Genomic DNA, 21,100 nt, shown 5'->3' with positions numbered 1-21,100 from the left:
CGCAATTTATGATTGAAGACCAACATCCTCTCTACTTGCGACAATTACACATCATGGACAAAGATTATGTTCCAGAATTAGCATATTTTAACAGACAAAAGCCAACAGTCAGGATCCAGGGCTTCTTGCTCCTGAATCCTGATGGAACTAAAACTAGGTCAAACTTTGTTAGACTACAACCTAATACGTGGTTCCTGCGTGCTGGTTTTGAAGCTCTACAGAAAGAGTAGAGCTATTTCGACCATCTGAACTGACCATCATGCGTATTACTTCTCTAATTGAGGTTAAACCCACATGTGTGGACCCCACCTCTATTAGAGTTACGTAAGGTGGTTTGTTCAAGATGATATAAATAACAATACTCCCACGGTACATACAAAAAATCACAAAAAGTGTTGTATCATCTTAGGTTCTAATTATATGGACGCTGCATATGCGTTCAGATGCATCTTCGATCCCAATAGCACACGTATCTCCCGGTTGAATGTTGTTTGCCTTGCTGAAAGCTTCCCAACCACTTGACAAAATTTTGGAGAAACAATTATCAATGTAGAGGACTGGCCACAATCTCATTGTTGTGTCTCGAAGGAAAATCACCCTCCTATCCGGTGTATGCCTTCCCCTGATGGTCATGCGTATTGGCAAGCGCACTGGCAGCTCCTGCACAAGAATCGAAGGGAGGTAAGATAAGTCAAGCAAAACCTAAAGAATGCTCGGTATCCATATGCAAGGCGAATGCAGGGCTAGGACCTCGATCAAACAGGGCATATCCATTATAACAATCAGCTTGCTCTGATGAACATCTCCATAATTAGAAGTGTGTAATTATCAGATGCACCGTTCTGTGAAAATGAAACACTAGTGTATGTGTAATACATAATGATAATTAAGCGTTCAAGTTTCCACATTGATTTCTCCCTTTTTGCCCCAATGTCCATATATTGATCGAAAGTAAAACTTCAATGATCAATTGATTGACTCTACAGGATTGTGTCAAACTATCAGAACCCTGAATAGATAATATCAATATGTCAGCCTGTTCGGGCCACCAGAAAAACTTCCTATAGAAGCGCATGATTATCAGATGCATCCTTCTCAAAAATGAATTGACAGCATTTGGAAAGAGCTAACAAGGTTAACAAAAGAAAAGCATGTGTAAACATAAAGTAAAAGGAGGTAGCAGTACCAAGAATCAGTCAGTCCATAAATTTATCTTGTCGAAACAGAGTAAAAGTGAATGCTATGAAGGTGCAAAGAAAAAACATAAAATATATAAGGGGATTAACTAACGTACTAGAAACGATTGACTGCCCACTGCCACCAAGCAGGAGAACGATGAGCTTGGAAAGGTTTCAACTTGATCGACAGGTTCAGATTTTACCACAGGCACCGGAAACGCGATGTCCTTTTCTCTTTTAATCATATTAGAAATCTGACTACACACTGCATCGACAGGCTCGAATGATTTCCCTGCATTTAGATGTATTGTAATTAATTTGGAGTGAGATATCCTACAGCAATACACACTCAGCATTTTTCTGCACAAACACAAATAGAGCTTCCCTTACTTAAATGATTTTTATAATAATATCATACCATCTATTTCTGGTATGATTTTCTGAAAGCATGGATCTGAAGTCAAATCTACAGACTCTTTTTTAACGGCCTTCATCATCATATCTGTTCACATCAGATATTCTTTTCGTATTAATAAATGACATTTTTCCAGAAACGGAGAGGTTCTCTAACAATTATGAAGGGACATATAGCATTTGGAAGAAATCAGTAGAATGACAGAAAATTTTTGGAATCCAAATGTAACAGGAATACCAAAAGACTCCAGAGGAGTTCCAGTAAAGTTCTCTTTAGCTCTTTGAAAACTGTCATCAATCAAATCATGCTCCTTTTTGGATGCTGCCACCTTATTGCCTGCCAATGAAATTGAGAATACGTAACAAACAAAATTAAGATATTGAACACAAAGAAAACCGTGTACACTACAGACATTATACACTCAGGAAACCGACAATCAAACAGTTGGGAGCAAGGAATTAACTGCGTCTTACCTGATCCGTCAGCATTCAGCAATTCTATTATATTGTTTACAGAGACGCTACCTGTATCATTCGGATTCACAGCAGCTGTTGGGAAGAGATGATGAGAGGTCTTGTTGGTGGTTCTTGAATCATCACCAGAAGGTGATACCTTTTTCACTCTGGCTTCAGAAGAGTTATTTTTCTCAGTCCCATCAAACTTATATGCATCCAATGGAATTGCTATAGTCACTGCTTCTCTAGCCACTGGAGCTTTATCAACTAAACTAGCGTCACCTCTCAATCTTAGTGATGAATCATCATGACATGAGCATGTTTCATCCATCGGAATTGCTGCAGTCACTGCCTCTTTAGCCACTGGACTTTTATCAACCGAGCCAGCCTCGTTTCTCAATCTTAGTGATGAATCATCATGAGGTGAGTAGGTTTCATCCATTGGAAATGCTGCAGCCACTGCTTCTTTAGCCACGGGATTTTTATCAACCGAGCCAGCCTCGTTTCTCAATCTTACAGATGAATCATCATGATGTGAGCATGTTTCATCCCAAACAACTACTTCATTGCTTCCACCAGTGCCAGACTTCAGTTCGAATAGTTCAAAATTCAGTGAATCATAAATACAGCTTCTGTTGTCTTCTTGTTTGTCTCCCAGTTCTCTATCGATCATACAGATCATATCTTCAATGTATTCTTCTTTTGGCTTGAGCTTTGGCATTTCATTACTATCATCGTAGTTTGAAGCATTTTCTGTTGCAATTGTACATTCCCCCTTGTCATTCATATCATACAGGTGTTGATCTATATCTCCATCTGATTCTTTCAGCTTAAGCTTTGACCTTTTATGACTATTATCACAGTTTGAAGCATTTTTGGTGACCACAGGTGCTTTCGTCTTAGCATTCATACCATACAAATCTTGACTTATATCTCCATCTAGTTCTTTCAGCTTATACTTTGACCTTTCATGACTATTATCACACGAAGCATTTCTGGTGACCACAGGTGCTTTCCTCTTGGCATTCATACCATAAACGTGTTGACCTATATCTCCATCCGGTTCTTTTAGCTTAAGCTTTGACCTTTCATGACTATTATCACAGTTTGAAGCATTTCCGGTGACCACGGGTGCTTTCGTCTTGGCATTCATACCATACAGATCTTGACCTACATCTCCATCTGGTTTTTTCCGCTTAAGCTTTGACCTTTCATGACTATTATCACGGTTTGAAGCATTTCCCATGACCATAGGTGCTTTCCTCTTGGAATTCATATCATACAGGTGTTGACCTATATCTCTATCTGGTTCTTTCAGCTTAAGCTTTGACCTTTCATGACTATTATCACACTTTGAAGCATTTCCCATGACCATAGGTGCTTTCCTCTTGGCATTCATCGGATCCAGATCTTGACCTATATCTTCATCTGCGTCAGACATAAGAGAGGTGCTTGAACCCTGTTTGTCCATCAAACTGTTATCAACTGTGTGGCAAGGACCATCTTTGACAGAGGAATTTTGGTTATCCCACGTCCATTTCTTCTGATTCATGGCCTCAGAAAACTTGAGTTTCTCACACCCTGATTTGTCATAAATCTTAACATCAAAATGTGAATCTGTAACATAATTGAAGATAAGAAATTCTCCGACTTGTAGGTCATTGTCTAATGCAAATGCATTCCATCCTTGTTGAAAAGCAAGGGAGCCATCAACTCTAGATATCGTAACTTTCCACTGCCGCCCTCGTGAATCTTCAAGAACAGCTTTTTTATTGACCAATGCTGACACAGTAGGAGCAAACTTAGGAGGCAAGAACTGCAATGGGATGACTTGGTAAGCTTAGAAGGGACAATCTCTACCATCATAGTGCAAAAAGGGAGTAGCAGAAATTATATATTACTAAGTAATATATACTTATCAAACTCACAAGATAATGAAAAATTAGTTAAACCTTTTGCGTGAATCTCTCTACAGTATACATCACATTGTTTACATAATTCTAGAAAGAACGATACAAAGTAATTTTCGATGTTTAAAATAAGTACTTCCTATGGGAATGTTATCCCCAGATAAGAAGAGATACTGTTGAATTTGTTTATCAGTTTGATGCACATACTAAAAAAAGAGAGCTACAATCTACATAGAACATGGGAATAAAAATTAAATAGATTACAATTTAGTATGGCGGGGGGAAGATGGAAATTTTATCATACCAAAACTTTAGAAAGCTGATCTCCGATCATGATTTTGAAAAAAGAGGCGACAACAGTTGAAGCTTTTTTCTTGTTCCCATGATCCTGCAAACAGTTCAGAGTACATTCTGCACAAGCTTCGAGCTTACTACCCATCACTACTTTCGCTCTGTTGAATACTTTACCACTACAACAAGGAAAAAAGATAAATGAATACGGTATTCTAATGAGATAGTAATATCATATAAAATAAGCTTTGCAGAAACATCATAAACTTCAAAGTGATGTCAGCAGTTCTTCTGAGAGACCGCGCTAATATGATTTATGACCATGACTACACATGCAGCTTCGATCTAACTGGCACAAGTAACATAAATTAACTGCCATGGCGGAGCGCCAAACTAATGGGAACATATTGCACCAAATTACAAATGAAAAAGAATTACGGTAGCAGATGCTCTAACAGATGCTCTAACAATTACGGTAGCAGGAAACACTACGGAAGCACAATCAATTTCCAATTACTCTTGATACAAACAACGCCAACTAAACGAGTGACTAGACTGTGAACTCTAATCCTAAAAAATATATTCGTGAGTACGTTTGTTCATCTGCAGTAGACAACGTCCTACGCTTCGAAAATCCGAAAAACATTATAAATGGTTTGAAGGGGTTGCCTCACTGTAACTAAGTGTGAACCCAACACATCATTCCATAATTTTACGAAAGGCCTGAACCCGAGCCATGTACAAACATGAGTTCCTCTTTAACCCCGAGGCACGCACAATGTGTGCCACCAAATCAAAAGCTAGTTATTGCCCACAAGCACCCGAAAATCGGACTGATGAAATTGAGGTTCCACCATAAAACCAATTGGCAATATGGGGAGTAGCCCAAGACCATATAAGCACATAGCAAACCTTGTCCCTCACCAATGTGGGACAACTCTCAACACGCCCCCGCACGTGTGGCGGATTTTCAAGCCTACACGTGGACAACAACTGGGTGACGTGGAGCGCGTGTGGCCGTTTGGCTTCACACGAGGACAACCCGCTCTGATACCATGATGAAATTGAGGTTCCACCATAAAACCAATTGGCAATATGGGGAGTAGCCCAAGACCATATAAGCACATAGCAAACCTTGTCCCTCACCAATGTGGGACAACTCTCAACACGGACATGATGCGACATTCTTTTGCAGGAGTAACTTAAATTAAACAATGTACTTTCAAAGCTTCACGATCAATGCTTAAACAGGCACCCATGAGACCCGAACAAACAAACAATAAGCTTTCTTTCGCTGAAACAAGAGACCTTTTCACTACATAATCATGCTTCTAAAAGGAAAAGCTAAAAACCCTGTATTAATATACAAAAATTAAAAAAAAAAAATTACAAGAACAAATTAAACAATTTACCATAAAATCTTCACGATCAAGGCTTAAACAAAAACCCATGAGTGCAAAAGGTGAAAAAAAGAAGCTGTCTTTCGCTGAAAGGTGAGAGCTTTTTCACTAAACATACATGATCCCCACATAAAAACTTAAATTAAAAAACCCTTTATTTTAATAAAAGGGCGACCCTAGGCTTCCCTTTGCGAGAGTTGGACAAACGTCTATCGTATTCAGTCTTACTGTTTCTTTACAAAAAGGTTGTTTTCAAGACTCGAAAAAACATAAATTCATGGAAAAATAATACTTACAAGAACAAAATAAGCTAAATTGCGAAGGAAGGCTTCCTACCAGTGAGTGAGAAGCTCTTAGGGGTGAGTTTTTGGGTTGAAAATCCTCTGAAAAAAACCTTTGTCTTTGAAGAGGAAGAGAGCTTTCTTGGCACTCAACAGTCACCCCAGCTGAGTCGTACTACTCGTTGAACGGTGTCGCAGAAAAAGGAACCTTTTTAGTGATGGTCAAATCAGGATGCCCACGTGTACTGCTGATGGGGACACGTGTCATGTGGGCCCTTAATTTGCATGTTGGTACAAAACTCAACGGGATTGGGTTTTGTTGAGAAGTCATGAAACTGGCCCAGTCCAGAGAGAAAATGAGCATGAGTGGTGATATCCCGTCACACGGTCCAACTCAATTTCTTATTGTCGGCTTAAATGAATTTAAAAAAAAAATTAGAGAATAAAAATTAATAAGGAATGTACGAAAAGTAAAAATGAGTTGTGTAAATACACCATCCCAAAAACATAAGCTAAACTGAAAATTGTGGTTAGGGGTGGAAAAAATTCCCGAAAATCCCGAACCGAACCGAAAAAATCCCAATCCCAAACCAAAAATTTCCCAAACCGAAATTCCCGAAATTTTCGGGATGCTATCCCGAACCAATCCCAAAATTTCGGTATGGGATTCGGGATTGGCTTCTCGATATTTCGGGAATCCCATACCAAACCGAAAATATATAATATTAATTACTATATATATATATTTATACATATATATATTATTCTTTTATAATTGATGCTAGTAGTTTCTAATTCATGCTCAGCAACCTAGAATGCTCTACACCTTGCATATTTTTCATGTTCTGTTTGATATTCATGTGGATTTTATTTTTGCTGCTGTCATGGCTGATGATTTCAGAAGGCTTGATTCTTTTGTCTCTCAACAGATTGCAAAAAAAGTTTAATTAATTTGAATTTTGACTATGATAAAAAGAGTCAAGCATGCCAGTGTTCAATTAAATGGTAGTGTGAATGAAATGAAATTCCTAGTTCATGAATGTGTTCTTGAATTATATATTTGAAGAACAATTCATAATTTCATATTTCAATTTGGGATTCCCGATTTGTCCCAAAATCCCGAAAATATTTCGGGATTCCCGAAAATTTGGTTTGGGATTGGTCTTCAAATTCCCGTCCCGAAAAATTTCGGTTTGTGATTCGGGATACTAGTTTCGGTATGGTATCCCATACCGAACCACCCCTAATTGTGGTAGTATCCTTAAATTTAGGGTTTAGGCTAGACCAATTATGAAGAAATCATATATTCATACAAGCAAGTCACTTAGTACTACGGTCTAATGGTATTCTTCTTCACTTGTAAGTAAGAGATCTTAGGTTCGATTTTTGTTAAAAGCTAGTTTGAACCACATTATTATTATCTCATTATGAAGCTAAACTCATCCTCCGGTCCAATAAATGATGCATCAGTAAAAAGTCTTGTGACAGCACCCTCATTCCTTTGCTCCTCATTTCTTCTATCCTAACCATCATGTTGCTTTAAAAGAACTTTGTAAGGTCTGCGGGAATCAGGAAGGTGATCAGGTTCGAATTGCTCCAACATCGCCTTTGGGTTGGGAGAACTGGGCAAAGTTCTTCATTACCTTTTTACAACTTTTTTATTTTTAATCTTATTTCTATTTAAAAAATATTTTTTTGAATGACAAGAAGGTCTCTAAAAATCCATAAGAATCTTTAATCAAAATCTATAAGAATCCTTGAAAATTCATTTAAAAGTTGTAAGGATTCTAGAATCCTATCAAATTCATCACTTGAAAAAATCTTTTAAAATCCTTTTAAATCTCTCGTTTGACTACACCCCCTACAAGTATTTGTTGGAATTAAATAAGTATTTGATAAATGCATTTCTCTCAAATGTAGTTAAAAGCATTTTTAATTGCAGAGCACTTTCGAGATCCATAAAAAATCCTAAGCAGACTCTTAGTACGATTTTCTAGTTCACCACATAGACTTTCAATTTTGTTATGAGCTCTTTTTAAAACGTGTCAATTCGTTCATAACCATCAACGTTATCATATTTTTGTTAATATTTTTTACTTGAATGAACAGAAATCACCTTTCAAATGGACCACGTAGACTTTCAATTTGGTTATGCGCTCTTTTTAGAACATGTCAATTCGTCCATAACCATCAACCTTATCATATTTTTGTTAATATTTTGGACTTGAATAGACAAAAATAACCTTTCAAATTGACGAAGCAGATGTGTGACAAGAGAGGGCGAATTGGTGCGTTCACAGAATCACAAGGGTCAAATCAAAAGTGCAGGGGACGAATCATAGTAAGATGCTAAATTAAGGGGCCAATTGTTAAAAATCCCCAACAAAATTAAAATCGAGTTGTCCTGTAAGTTCTGCAACTCCTGTCCGCAATGGACCTTTCCCATTATTCTGAGCAAAATGAACGGTTCCCATTGGAAGCAGAGAAAGCAGAGAAAACCTACTCAAAACCACTCAACCATCAACCAAACCAAATTAAAAGCAGTCAAACCGCAAGTTTTAAGAAAGTCAACAACTTGCAAACTTAAAATTTAGTGGATAATCAAAACAAACAATCACCAAATCAAATTTAAAAATCACCAAGAGGAGGAAAAAAAGACCAAGTCCCCCCCCCCCCCTCTCTCTCTCTCTCTCTCTCTCTCTCTCTCTCTCTTATTATATTGTGTTAGATGAAAGATTAGGTTGTTTAGTTTTGGTCCCCACTGGCCTCTCACAGCTGCTTCCAGTCCCCAAAAGTCCAGTCTTTGGCAAAGACCCATGATTTTTCTTTGGGTTTTGTGTATAATTTGACCACCAAAATCTTGGGGTTTCTTCATTCTCTCTACTTTTTGATCATCTCTCCTCCAAATTTCCAATATTTTCTTCAAAGCTTGAAACTTTGAGTGGAAAGGATTGAGAGATGTTGGATTACTATGAGCAGCTTGCTTCCAGGCCTTCTTACCATGATTCTCTCAAGTTTGTTGAGTCAGATATTCAGCATGCCAATATGCTGTGAGTACAACATTACAAGTTTACAACCCACTTTTTTTTTTGAAGAATTTTTTTTTTTTGGGTTGAATTTCCATATGAGTTTTGGTTTTGATTTTGATGTACTGTTTCTCTGTGTGTGTGTGTGAGAGAGAGAGAGAGAGAGCTGTGTTTTCGTTTCAGCAAAAGTTTTGGTACTAAAATCCATTTGGGTATGCATAGAATATCTAATGCCTATTGTTTCTGGTGCCATTGTTGTTTCATCTGAAATCGGATACATTGTCGTATTGAAACCCAGCTTGCAAACTTTAACCTAAATGTAAACAATAATCCATGCTTCTGAGAAAGTTTTCGATTTCTGTAATCTGTGCCTAATCTTTGGATATACTGCTGGCTTTTTACTATTATTTTTCATTAGATTCTTGTTGCTGGTTAGAGTTGAAATAATGTTTGGGGTTGCTGAATATGGACAAGGGTTTGCAGAATAAGTTTTAAGGGCACACCATCGGCTTTTGTCCTTGATTACCTTTTTTTTTTTAATTTGGATTGCTGACTCTTAGGATGTTTTTCACCGAGTTCATAGACCCTTTTTTTTATTTTTTTTTATTTATTTTTTGGTGGTTGATCAAGTTAAGTGACTTTTGATGTTACTTGAATAAAAATGCAGGGCAGCTTCTATCCCCCGAAGCAAGGGTGGTACGGTTCTTCAAATGAAATTGGTTTACAATGACTTGGCACACATTTTCCTGTTTTTGCTTCAATGGATTGATTGCTCCTCTTCGTGTTTACTTTCAAGTTACTTAAATCTTTTCCACGTAATTGTTTATAAGGTTGGTTTCTTCCCTGCCTGCGCATGTGTTTCTAAATTAAATTTACAGTTTAATCTTTTCCACGAATGGAATTCGAGTTCTTGAATGTTTCTATGGTTGTTGGTTTCGTATTTCTTCAGGTACGCTCGGATGGGAGATCAAATATCTCTTCATGCGGAAGGAAAGCGACCATCAGCGAATTCTACAGTACGTAAACTTCTACTCTTTTTTGTAGTTAGTTTAACATCTGTTTAAGAATGTGATTTGGACCTTATATAGAGAATGGATATTTGCACATGTTTTACCGAAAACCTCAAAGTGAGTCCATCTGGTGCATAACTTAACTTTAGGATTTCGAAAATTAATGACTAATTCTTTAAATGAATCTCATTTGTCCTGCTGTAATTCCAATTTTAAGGACGCATTTCATTCTGGTCTGCTTTTGAATTTCAAAACACGTTAAACTTCGTGTATGTTTGTGGTATTTAGCAGTGTTGTTTCTGCAATTCATCATTATTCATGTCTTCCCGAACCTAAAACTGCAGATGTTATATTACCGTCCCTTCAGCGTCTCCACGGTGATTCATTAGAGATAGATCTCACCCAAGAGGAATCTCTAGAGATGGCTGCTAGAAAAAGATACAATGATAAGATAAAGCTTTTGGATGTGGACTTGGAGAGAGAAGATGAATGTGGGATCTGCTTGGTACCTTGCACCAAAATGGTTTTGCCTAACTGCTGCCATGCCATGTGCATTAATTGCTACCGTGACTGGTATGAATATACATAGTTCTTCCCTAATTTCCAAAAACATTTGTTCTTCCTTTTCTCACTTTAGTTTCACCCGGTGTTATGCTGTTTCCATATCACTTTAGTCTCATCCGGTGTTATGCTGTTTCCATATGACGATGATGGGGTCGTCATTTATAAACCATTGTCACATCTTTGCATCTTTGTATATTACAGGAACACAAGATCAGAATCTTGCCCATTTTGCCGGGGAAGTATAAAAAGAGTAAACTCGGGGGACCTGTGGGTTCTGACCTGCGGTAGCGATGTGGTTGACACTCAAACCGTGTTGAAGGAAGATATGTTGCGGTTCTACCTTTTTATCAACAGACTACCCAAAGATCTCCCGGATGCTCTGTTCTTAATGTACTACGAGTACTTAATTTGATCAAACGTACTAGCAAAATGGTGTATAGAGAGAGGCAATTGCCAACCATCACATGTACAGAGTCCGGTGAGGTTTTCACATCGAAATTTCTTTTCCACTTCACGCTGTGCAAATAATGTACATGCTTTGTGTAAGAGACAGAAACATATATATGTATATATATATATATATATATATATATATATATATATATATCAGAAGAGTCATCTCTTTTCTCATTTTGATTTTCTGATGGAAGGCAATCTGATTCGACGAAATCCAGTCTGAATTTGTGACCCGATTTGAAAAATGGAGTTTTAACGAAAAGTCCGCGGTACTATTCACTTTAATGAAAAACCACATTTTTACACTAAAAAATCAAATCTGGTACTATTTACTTTACCTTTTATTTTGTACTTATTGTTAAAACTCAAAGTTTTCAAGCTCTTTTTATTAGTTTTCTTTTTCAAAAAAGGCCACCTTTTGCACAAGTTTATAAACAGTAAATAGTTCAACAAGTAAAATTTTCAGAATTATTGAGACTGAGAAGTAATCTCAAAAATAATTTCATCGTCGAAATGTCTGTTGAGATCACAAGCAATCCAGAAAAGTACTAAAAGATGAATCAGATCATCTGAAGGCAGGCAGTTCATCCGTTACGCAGTTTCCTGTCCAACAAGTAACTGAAAGGAGGGTGAGTGGCATTGCCCTTTAGGAACATATCAGAAAGCACCTTGTACATGGCTTCAGTGAGATGAACTCCATCCCAATTTATGTACTGAGACGGGCTTTTACAGACGGTGGCAGAAGGCGTGCCGCATGTGGCAGACACGTCAAAGTTGTAGGGGTCACCGCTCCCGCAGCAGGCCTTGAATCTCTCCTTGAAACCATACTGGCTCGGACTCTTCATTACTGTGAAGTATGCATTCCAGTAGTCAGCATAGGCTATGACAGCATGGGGAAACTGTGTCCGGAGTTCGTGCAACTTTGCTTGGAGCTCAAGGTTGTGGCTGTAGGTTTGGTTGTTGACGCTCTTGACACATCCGATGCGGTCTCTGTCATCTTCCGGCGCCAACGTCATTGCCAACGGCAAGCACCCTGAAAGTGGCAGACCTTGGACGACAACGTATTTCGCACCCTTCTTTAACAATGCCTGCAAGCCAATGTTTTTTTTTTTGTATATTTATATTAGAATTAAGCTCTCTAGCTTTAGGATTCAGAGTTATGTTCTAAATAAAAAGGACCAAATTCAATGCAATTGAAAAAATAAGGTAAAAAAAAAAGCTTTTAGCGCTTGTAGTTTTCATCTTTTCATAAAATTTCACTTTCGCTTCTGTATTTTCAACTGCATCGAATTTGGTTCTTGTAATTTGCAAACAGTCCAAATTTGTTGTCGTTGGAATTGAACATAAAGGACGAAAGTGGAACTTTGTAAAAAGTATGGGGGTTGAAAATGTGATTTAGCCAAAAGAAAACGAGACTCAAAATAGGACTTTAATACTCATAAGCCATTAATAATAAGGAAAATTATGCTTTTTGATTTTAGGATATGTTAGAAAAATAATAAGGAAAATTAATAAAAAAAGGTTTGAAAACTTTGAGATTTTTTTATAAGGACAAAATAAAAGGTAAAGTGAATAGTACTATAATTGACTTTTTAGTGTAAAAATGTAATTTTTCGTTAAAATGAACAGTACCGTGGGCTTTTCATTAAAACTCTCAAAATAATATACCTGAAACCACATCATATAGCATATGAAAACATAATTAATGAAAGCTTTGGTCCAATTTAGTCAAACTCTACCATTTTAGTCAAACTTTAGCTAGGTGTAGCTTGGCAAACGGATCGTGTTTGTCGTGTTCGTGTCATGTTCATTATCTTAACGAGTCATGTTGTGTTAAACTCGTTATCTTAACAGATAACTTGATAATAACTCGAATCATTAATAAGTCGTGTCAAGCTAACGGGTCATGCAAAAAATTGTCATGCATAATGTCTAGATCTGGCAAGTGATATTTTATCGGGTTCTTAATGGAGAACCTGATAAAAACCTGACTCTCTAACGGATTTTTAATGGATTGACTCGAAACTTGTTATTTACGTGTCATTTTATGTCGAGTTTATGGATCGCGTAAGGAATTGTCAAACCTAGCTACGTGAAAAAATAAAAAAAAGGGAAATTAATTTCATGCACTACTTATTACGTTTCTTCTTCTGCACACTCATATTCATTTCATTCCTTAATTCTGAACTCTTCAATCCAAAAGCCAAAAACAAAAATGGGTGTTTAATGGGAGAAGATGGTTCGTGAAAATCACTTTCTAAAATTAAATTAAAAACATATAATTTTCAGACCATTTTGTTTTGCCCATAAAAATCAACCAAATTAAAAATAAAGAAATTAAGTTTCCATCCCTATTTCTTATATTGCATTGATTAAAACCATATTTCTTTTTACTTTTCGATCAAGGTCCCTAGCTTTTAATGAATATCATTATTTCAGTTATAAATTATTTACATCTCAACATAATTGAATTTTATTTTTCATATATATTCATTTAGTGTTAGAAATGTTACATTTGATGTATTTATATTTATCGTTAAACTTTGTATCATATATTTCTATTTTTAGTTTGTACCATTTTTAATTTGCACTCTTTTTTTTTAATTTGTACCAATTTTCTTTTAGTTTGTACCCATATATTAATTTCATTTTGTGCCCATATTTTTAAAATTTTTATTTATACTCATAATTTATTTATAATGTACCCATTTATCTTTACAAATGTACCACTTTGTTATATGTAACATATACCAATTATTTTTTGTAAATGTACCATTTTTTATGTAAAAAGTATCTATTTTTTAATGTAAAATTTATTTATTTTTTATTTATAATGTATACATATTCTATAATAAAATGTACCCATTTTTTAATTTTTTTTGAACACTATGGGTACATTCATTTGATATTTATTATTTCAAAGTTATATTGTTACATGTTTTTATCTATGTATTCAATCAAATTTTTTTAGTTTTTTTTTTTTTTTTTGTAATCATATAATATGTCAAGTAATTAATATCAAACATGTGAAAATACATATCAATATCAATAATAAAATGTACAAAGTCAATGAACTTTGATAAAAATTTGAATACCATTAAAGTTTTAATAAAAAAATATTAATAGCTAAGGACCAAATTCAAAATCACTCGCTAAAAATGGTACCTGGAGAAAACTAGTAACTCTACTGACCCCAATCTTCTGAATTGTATCACCAGGCACATCAGATCCAAGTGTATAAGCATAATCATTGACCCCAATTTCTCCAACCCAAAAAAGTGCATCATCAAATTTGCAACTTGGTCCTCCAACTTTGCAACCTTTACTTTCCAATAGCTTGTTGAACCAAAGCAGCTGAGTCTGGATAGACTGAGGAGTAATGTCAAGGCTGAGGTTGTTCTTCACAAAGAACTCGTGCTCTATGGCGGTGGAGCCGGCGACGGCGAAGTTAACTCCGTGAGTTGAGTCTGCTGTGGCATTGCTCGAAACGGCGCGGTAGGGTTGCAAGTAGGGCAAGGAGAGTGACTCGGCGACGAAGTCAATGACTAGGCGTCCGTCGGAGTAGCGGTTTGTGGGGCGGTGAAAGTAGGTGATGCCGTAGGGAGCGTTTGAGACGTGGCCGAAGCCGCTAGGGCCTGAGATGGACCTTGTGTTGCCTGTGTCTGTGAATGAGTCACCAAAGGCGTAGATTTTCTTGAAGGGCAAGGTAGGGTTTTGTTTTGTTGCGACCGCGGAGGCGGAGGCGGAGATAGAGGAGGAGAGGAGGGAGGAGATAAAGATGGTGAGGGTAACGAGGGTAATTTGCCCAGATGTGGGGAATGAAGAAGAAGAGGAAGCCATGTCCAAAGCTCTGTCACTACTAGCTAAGCTAGCAACCTTTTTACATTGCATGCATAGGTTGCCCTTATATACTTTTTATATCTTGTTCAAAAAGGGTAGATATGTCTTTTTACGTCGACCAGTCCTTTTTTTGTTTTTTTTCCTTCTTAAAGTACACTATTGGAAACAAATTAAAGACAAGGTTGAGGAAATTATTGTTATATGCTATTAGTAGCAACATGATATAATGGATTGATTCATTGATTTGGAAGTAAAAGCAAGATTGTAAAACAATTAGAATTGTAAAATCACATGAAGTTAGGCAAATGTTGGAACTTAGAATCTCTTGCAATCTTTTTCTCCAACATTTATCCACTTCATTGTCGGAATGAAAATGGGAGAAAGAAAATTAAGGGATCCATGAATATTGGCAAAACAAGCGTTAACCTAGGAAAACTATTGATTTACGTAATTGGAAGTGTAAGATTGTACTGCTATGACGAAATGCAAATAAGATTGTTTTGCTATGTCGGTTCCTTGTAACTTGTTGGTTTTGTGATACAATTAAAAATCAACATAAGTTATGAGTTCAATTGACACTCGAATAGATCATCATACTATAATGACAAGAAAATGTCAAATAGTCAAAGTAAAAACTTGAAAGTTACTCTTTTAAGGTCCCATTTGGTGTGATAGATGATATTGGATTTTAGGGATGTGATTGGATTGACATGGACACATAAGATAGGACTTGTAACCTGTGTATAAGGATATATTAGATAACTCATTCGATTATAGATTCATAACTCTTCTTGTCTAGCCATGTCCATCGTATATTTTAAAATAAAAAATTATGAACTAGACTCAAGTCTATTTTAATTGGTCACAATCTATCCCAACCGACCCACTGAACATATCCTAAAGGCTGTGGTGACTCAAGTGGGAGTTATAAATTTGGATCTAAAAAGATCTTTGAAGTACTTGAATGAAAAATAGATGGGTCTTAAATGATCATCTGTCACTGGCCACTCCCTCCCAAGTTCCCAACTGATTTCCTGCTGATTCTTTAGAAAATTCAAAAGAAAAAGGAGTTAATTTAGATTTGAAAGTTTGCGGCTTGGGCGGCGCTTTATGTGCTTCCTTAAATTTTGCATCCACCGCTGTGAGCGTACAGATATAAACCAAATCTTGCAGAATGTCATTTAATTTGGTCTCTTTTGCAGATGGCTGTGTTAAATGATGTGTATACGCGCCACTCAGGATTACGATTTAGCTGTATTCTTTTTTACTTGTAAGTGAGAGGTTTTAGATTCAAATCTCGTAGATGGTAAATTCGACACTAAATTAGATTGTTCATTGTGTGGCTTAGTCGAACTCTCCCTCTCTTAATGTAAATATATCTTGCACTAAAAAGAAAATGATGTGTACACGTATGCACGGATGCAACCAACGCCACAAGAATATGTCACTGTTGGACTCATGCGAGTCTTCTTTTGTTTATGTGAGAACTAAATACGTATGCTCGCAAGTGCTTTTAGACTATACAAGGTATGATATCTATAAGTCATATGATCTGTTTATGTCTGTTCGCCTGCTGTATTTTCTTACTCATCATATATCTAAAAGATAAATAATTATGTCATTTCACTTGTATTTTCTCACTCATCGTATAACTAAAAGATAGATAACAAACCAATAAAATGAGTGAAAAAGTAGGTCAGTGGGCATAGTATCACATTTCTTATTAGAAAGTAGAAATCCAAAGCGCACTTGGAAGTTCTTCACTTGCTTATTTAGTAAGTACCTATAAAATTTTCAATCAAACACTATTAAAAGAGCTTTTTATTGTTCATAAAGCGCTTTTGGCAATTTCAAAAGCAATCCGAAACAATTAAGTGTTTTTGTTAGCAGTCAATAAATGTAAACGACAGATGTGGTCCAACTATGAAATCCACACTCATCAAGGACTAATAGTCACTGACGCGGACAAACAGTACCTTCACACAAGATCAATCTCATGTCTACATCACTCACTAGAACCAATTGCGGATAATATTAGACTCAAAGGGACATTATTCAAGCATAAATCACAATCCAGAACCAATTGCATTGGGACATGGATAACTTCTTCTGAGATTAGAACCAAATGATGAGCCGAATCAGAAAGTGAAAAGCCGAATCCAATTCAACTCCTATAAATTCTAGATGTATAATTAGCCTGGTTCACAAACCAAATCACAAAATGCACCTAAGACAAGATCAAAGAACCCGCAACGACAATTCTAGAATGTTATGGATGCCAAACCAGATTCTGTCATCGGGCCTCAAGTCAAATTCTGTTGTCGAATCTCAACATGGCAGCTTTACGATTATACTGGTTGCTGAACGATATTACCACTCTGTTGAACTCGTGACTCGAAAAAGAGCCTTACCGTGGAATAAATCACAGAAGGTTCTGCCATTGCTCCATTCCCGTAATCTCCACAAGCCAGCCTCTTCGTCACAGGCGGGATGAGTGAAACTCCAAGTTCATCAATCGACATGATATGTTGCTCCGTGAAGGGATTCTTCCATATCAAAGTGTTCATGGCTGGTGCAACGAAGAAAGGCTTGCTGTAGTCCCATGCTCGTACAATGCACGTCAGTAGATTGTCACACAATCCCCCAGCAATCTACAAGAAAAACATGGGACATTAGTTCCATCTCTCATTCTTCCAACGAAACACAAACAGAAGCGATAAAAAATAATAGTTTTGAGTAACATGCTGATGTGACGCGGTTTCTAGTAAAACAAATTCTCAGCCATCTCATACCAAAAACAACTTTATAAAGTCACAATATTTCCAGACTGCGAATATTACCTTGCCTAGTGTGTTTGCTGACAATGGGGCGATAATCAAGATATCAGCCCAACTGCGGAGCTCAATGTGAAGCACACTATCACCAACTTTGTTCCAGGTGGACCATTCATCCTCTTCGGTGTACAGGATTACATCCTTGGGAAGTGTTGCTCTATCAATGAAATGCAAAGATGCTCTTGTGGCAACTGCTTTTACTTCTGCCCATTCCGAAAAACTATGGCATAGGTTGCCAAACTTTATGGCAGCTACACTTCCGCTAGCAGCAAGTAGAATCCGAGGCCTCCTTGGTGCAGGATTGGCTTGTTGCTCAATTTCTGGACTCGCAGGTTCAGAGCTCGTCATACCCTATTCAAAAGATATCAACGAGTTCATAAACATCCTTGATTTCCGATTGATCAAAACAATTTAAAACAAGAAAAACTGGGAAAGTGCCTCAATTTCTTTGAAAAATAGAAGTGACGAGTCTGTAATGAATTCAAACCCCTGATCTACATACCCAAAGTACTAAAAGAAAAGGCAGCCATGACGGAAAACACCAAAAGATTTACTACACCATAAACTTCCTCAAGAAAAACATATTCATTTATGTTCTTTACATGATCTTTAATCCCGCTTGAGTTCATTGAAGGCCAATTCAACAAAACACCAAAAGATTTTAAATTTCAATCTACACAAGACAGCTTCTTAATTACTCCAATACAAGAAATAATTCAATGGGGTGACCAAGAACAGCTTTTTTCCCAGAAAAATATCAATCCAAATGAATACACAAAGCATACAAGAAGTGCCTTCATAGGTTACACCAACACAAAGCACTCAGTCTGAAAGAACAAAACTGGACTGTTTCACATTCCACCCATTCAAGAAAGTGGCAATCTGAGATAAGCAATGCAAGAAACCTACAGAAATCGCTAGTTCGACAAATCCACAACATGGCAATCAACAAATACGAACATTTAAAAAAAAAAAAAAAAAAAAAAAAGCTTGTGAGAAAAGCGTAAGATGTCAACAGAAGAATTAAAGCTCCAAAACATAACGAACATACCCAAAAGTGTCCTCCGGACTGACGAAGGTGATCATTCATGATCTCAAATCGTGATCAAAGATGATCTTGAATGATCACAACAAAAATAATAACAAATGGGATTTCTTGCTGCAGGGAAAGCCTCTGAAAAAACTTAAATATAACTTCCTTTTCTTTCTCAGAGACTTAAAACCAAACACCTTTGCCGCATTTATAAGAGAATGCTCTCTCCCTTTTCCCGCCCAAACCCAGTAACTACCTAACTAACAGCTGCAAACCCACACTCCTAACCCACTTTGCTGACTTTGCCAGTTCAATGAAACAATAAAAATGAAATATTTGCAGAAGTTTCATAACAATATGCGAGGGCGAGCCTTGGCGACGGAAAGATTGCTCGTTTGTGACCAAAATGTCACGGGTTCGAGTCGTAAAAACAACATATTTGCAAAACAAAGGTAAAGTTGCATACGACGTTACTCCCTGAAGTTGCGTGTGATAGACGTTCTTTCCTGACCTTGCAAGACGGAGAGCCTTGTTGGCTTGAGTTCAGACTCTTTTTCTCAAAGCATATTAAAGGCAGAGCATTCTCCATTGTACCGAGGTTCGATTCCCAACAATAATGATGAAAAATACAGCTACAAAAGGAAAAAATATATTCCCTAATTGTCTACTCAGACAAACAGATTAAACAATAAACAAAATTAGCATCAATTAAAGTGTAATTGGAATTTAATCGCGTGTGATTGAGTACTAAAACGAAATAAAACTCTGTCAATTGAGGGAGAAATTGTTACTGACTTGGAGCGGTCAGTTCCCTCTGGGCGTGGTTTGAGGCGGTTTAGGGTTTTTCAATCGATGGGCCAAAGCGGAATGCGAGCAGAAGAAACGGAATCAGAATTTATTTCCCCAGTGATTCCGGCGTTGACTAAATTTAAGTGGGGCCCGCCCGGCATCAGTAATCAGAATCTCAGATCCCTGATTTGCCAGGAGTCCAAACCGCTAGACAGAGGGGAGGGTATTTGGACTCCGGAGGAACGGCTGCATCCGGACTCAGAATTTTCGGTCCAAAGTACCCTTGTACTTTTAATGGAATCCTGAAAAGCCATTGAACCTTTAACCTCTTCTTCCTGCCTCCCTCTACCCAACCATCGCCCACCCTAACTCGGCGAAGACCACCGCACCCGCCTTCCAAGAGAGGGAGATTGTTTTTTTTTATTTTTTATCTGTTGGTATGTGTGGTTAATATTGGGAAACAAAAGGCACTGGATTTTTTACAATTTAAAAAAATATTTTACTTTATTAACCATAGATTGGAAGTACTTTTAAAATAAGCATTTTTAGATAATATTTTTTAGTTTCTAAAGTAAAAATGTTTTGTGTAATAAGCACTAGTTATGCGATTTTTATAAGAAGCATTTTAAGTTCTTTTTCCAGTATTCGCTTGCGTTTTTACTAAAGATTAGTTCTAAAAAAAATTTCATTAAAAATGGTTTCAATAATTTTAAAAATATTTCTAAACGAATTAGTATGACGAAAAAATATTAGCTACCCACGTAAACAAAATTGAAAGAAAAAATGGGTGGCCTTCAGAGGATCCTATGACCAACTAAAGATTCAATAAACTGAAGCTTAATTTGCAGAGTAGCTACATACATGTCCTCATTTGGTTTGTGGATTGATCCCAGTGCTGCCTACCTAAGAAATTAGGCACGTCATCACCAGCCTCCAACACGTGGGGGACGTGCCTCCTGGGGATGGTCAAGTTTATTGATGGGTCGTGACATTCTTCTTCGGGGTGTCCACCGGTAAATTATGAATGGGGCTATAATGTTAGAGTTTGGCATGACAGATGGCTTCCTTCTCTCCCTCTCGGGCACCCTATTCCTCAAGGTAATGTGCAGGTGTCTAGGAGCTTGTGTGTCGGGAACTTGGGATATTGATTTTCTTAAGCTTTTTATTTCTCACGATGAGTGTCAGGCGATTTATGATACATGTATTGGCGATCTATTGTGTCAGGATAGACTGCTGTGGCCGCACATGAGGAATGGGGTCTATACCGTGAGATCGGGCTATTATTGGGTGCATTCTCATGCGGTGCCAGTAGTGACTCGGGTTACGTCCTCTTCGTATATGATTCCTTCTAAAGTTTGGCAAGTTATTTGGAAGGTGAGGACACCCTCGAAAATCCGCTGCTTTCTGTGGAGAGCGTTGACTCGAGCTTTGGCTACAATGGATGCCCTATTTCGGCGTAGATGTTCCCCTACTCCTCTTTTTCCTATATGTAATGCTGAAGATGAATCTGTTGAGCATATGCTATTTTTGTGCCTGTGGGTTGCTACTATCTGGTTTGGTGGGTTCCTAAATTACATGGTGGATAGAGCTGGCTTCTCCACGTTGGCGAACTGGTTTT

The 21,100-nt window shown here is 37.2% G+C and overlaps 4 protein-coding genes across 10 annotated transcripts; 1 reads left to right on the top strand and 3 right to left on the bottom strand.

Annotated features, from left to right (window-relative positions):
- Positions 1–12: 12 nt before the first annotated feature.
- On the bottom strand, positions 13–6,128 carry LOC137711512 (uncharacterized). Of its 5 annotated transcripts, none has more exons than XM_068450751.2 (7): positions 5,986–6,128; positions 4,263–4,428; positions 2,118–3,864; positions 1,831–1,929; positions 1,597–1,680; positions 1,295–1,470; positions 13–660 (listed from the first exon to the last, which is right to left on the bottom strand). In XM_068450751.2, exons 2-7 carry the CDS (start codon positions 4,395–4,397, stop codon positions 406–408), a joined length of 2,496 nt encoding a protein of 831 aa, XP_068306852.2. In that variant the 5' UTR covers positions 4,398–4,428; positions 5,986–6,128; the 3' UTR covers positions 13–405. The 5 variants fall into 5 exon arrangements, with proteins under 5 accessions (XP_068306852.2, XP_088551693.1, XP_088551696.1 ...); XM_088695567.1 differs by having other exon boundaries at positions 2,067–3,864; positions 5,986–6,124; XM_088695570.1 differs by having other exon boundaries at positions 5,946–6,104.
- Positions 6,129–8,743: 2,615 nt separating this feature from the next.
- Positions 8,744–11,160, top strand: LOC137711396 (E3 ubiquitin-protein ligase AIRP2). 2 transcript variants are annotated; one of them, XM_068450632.2, is made up of 5 exons: positions 8,744–8,980; positions 9,624–9,786; positions 9,906–9,972; positions 10,311–10,539; positions 10,732–11,160. In XM_068450632.2, exons 1-5 carry the CDS (start codon positions 8,889–8,891, stop codon positions 10,940–10,942), a joined length of 762 nt encoding a protein of 253 aa, XP_068306733.2. In that variant the 5' UTR covers positions 8,744–8,888; the 3' UTR covers positions 10,943–11,160. The 2 variants fall into 2 exon arrangements, with proteins under 2 accessions (XP_068306733.2, XP_088551692.1); XM_088695566.1 differs by lacking the exon at positions 8,744–8,980 and adding an exon at positions 9,375–9,453.
- A 268-nt stretch (positions 11,161–11,428) lies between these two features.
- Positions 11,429–14,846, bottom strand: LOC137711395 (GDSL esterase/lipase At3g48460). The gene is made up of 2 exons (XM_068450630.2): positions 14,152–14,846; positions 11,429–12,074 (listed from the first exon to the last, which is right to left on the bottom strand). The coding sequence occupies exons 1-2, from the start codon at positions 14,824–14,826 to the stop codon at positions 11,571–11,573; spliced, it is 1,179 nt and encodes a 392-aa protein (XP_068306731.2). The 5' UTR covers positions 14,827–14,846; the 3' UTR covers positions 11,429–11,570.
- A 1,993-nt stretch (positions 14,847–16,839) lies between these two features.
- Positions 16,840–19,931, bottom strand: LOC137711178 (phosphopantothenoylcysteine decarboxylase HAL3). 2 transcript variants are annotated; one of them, XM_088695565.1, is made up of 4 exons: positions 19,489–19,928; positions 18,712–19,325; positions 17,667–18,011; positions 16,840–17,477 (listed from the first exon to the last, which is right to left on the bottom strand). In XM_088695565.1, the coding sequence occupies exons 2-4, from the start codon at positions 18,748–18,750 to the stop codon at positions 17,175–17,177; spliced, it is 687 nt and encodes a 228-aa protein (XP_088551691.1). In that variant the 5' UTR covers positions 18,751–19,325; positions 19,489–19,928; the 3' UTR covers positions 16,840–17,174. The 2 variants fall into 2 exon arrangements, with proteins under 2 accessions (XP_088551691.1, XP_068306489.2); XM_068450388.2 differs by lacking the exon at positions 18,712–19,325 and having other exon boundaries at positions 19,489–19,931.
- Positions 19,932–21,100: the final 1,169 nt, after the last annotated feature.

The sequence above is a fragment of the Pyrus communis genome, chromosome 6 (genome assembly GCF_041283825.1).
Source record: "Pyrus communis isolate YQ-2024b chromosome 6, ASM4128382v1, whole genome shotgun sequence".
NCBI lineage: Eukaryota > Viridiplantae > Streptophyta > Magnoliopsida > Rosales > Rosaceae > Pyrus > Pyrus communis.
Note: the sequence above shows the minus strand (reverse complement) of the source record. Positions and strands in the feature narration are given on the sequence as shown.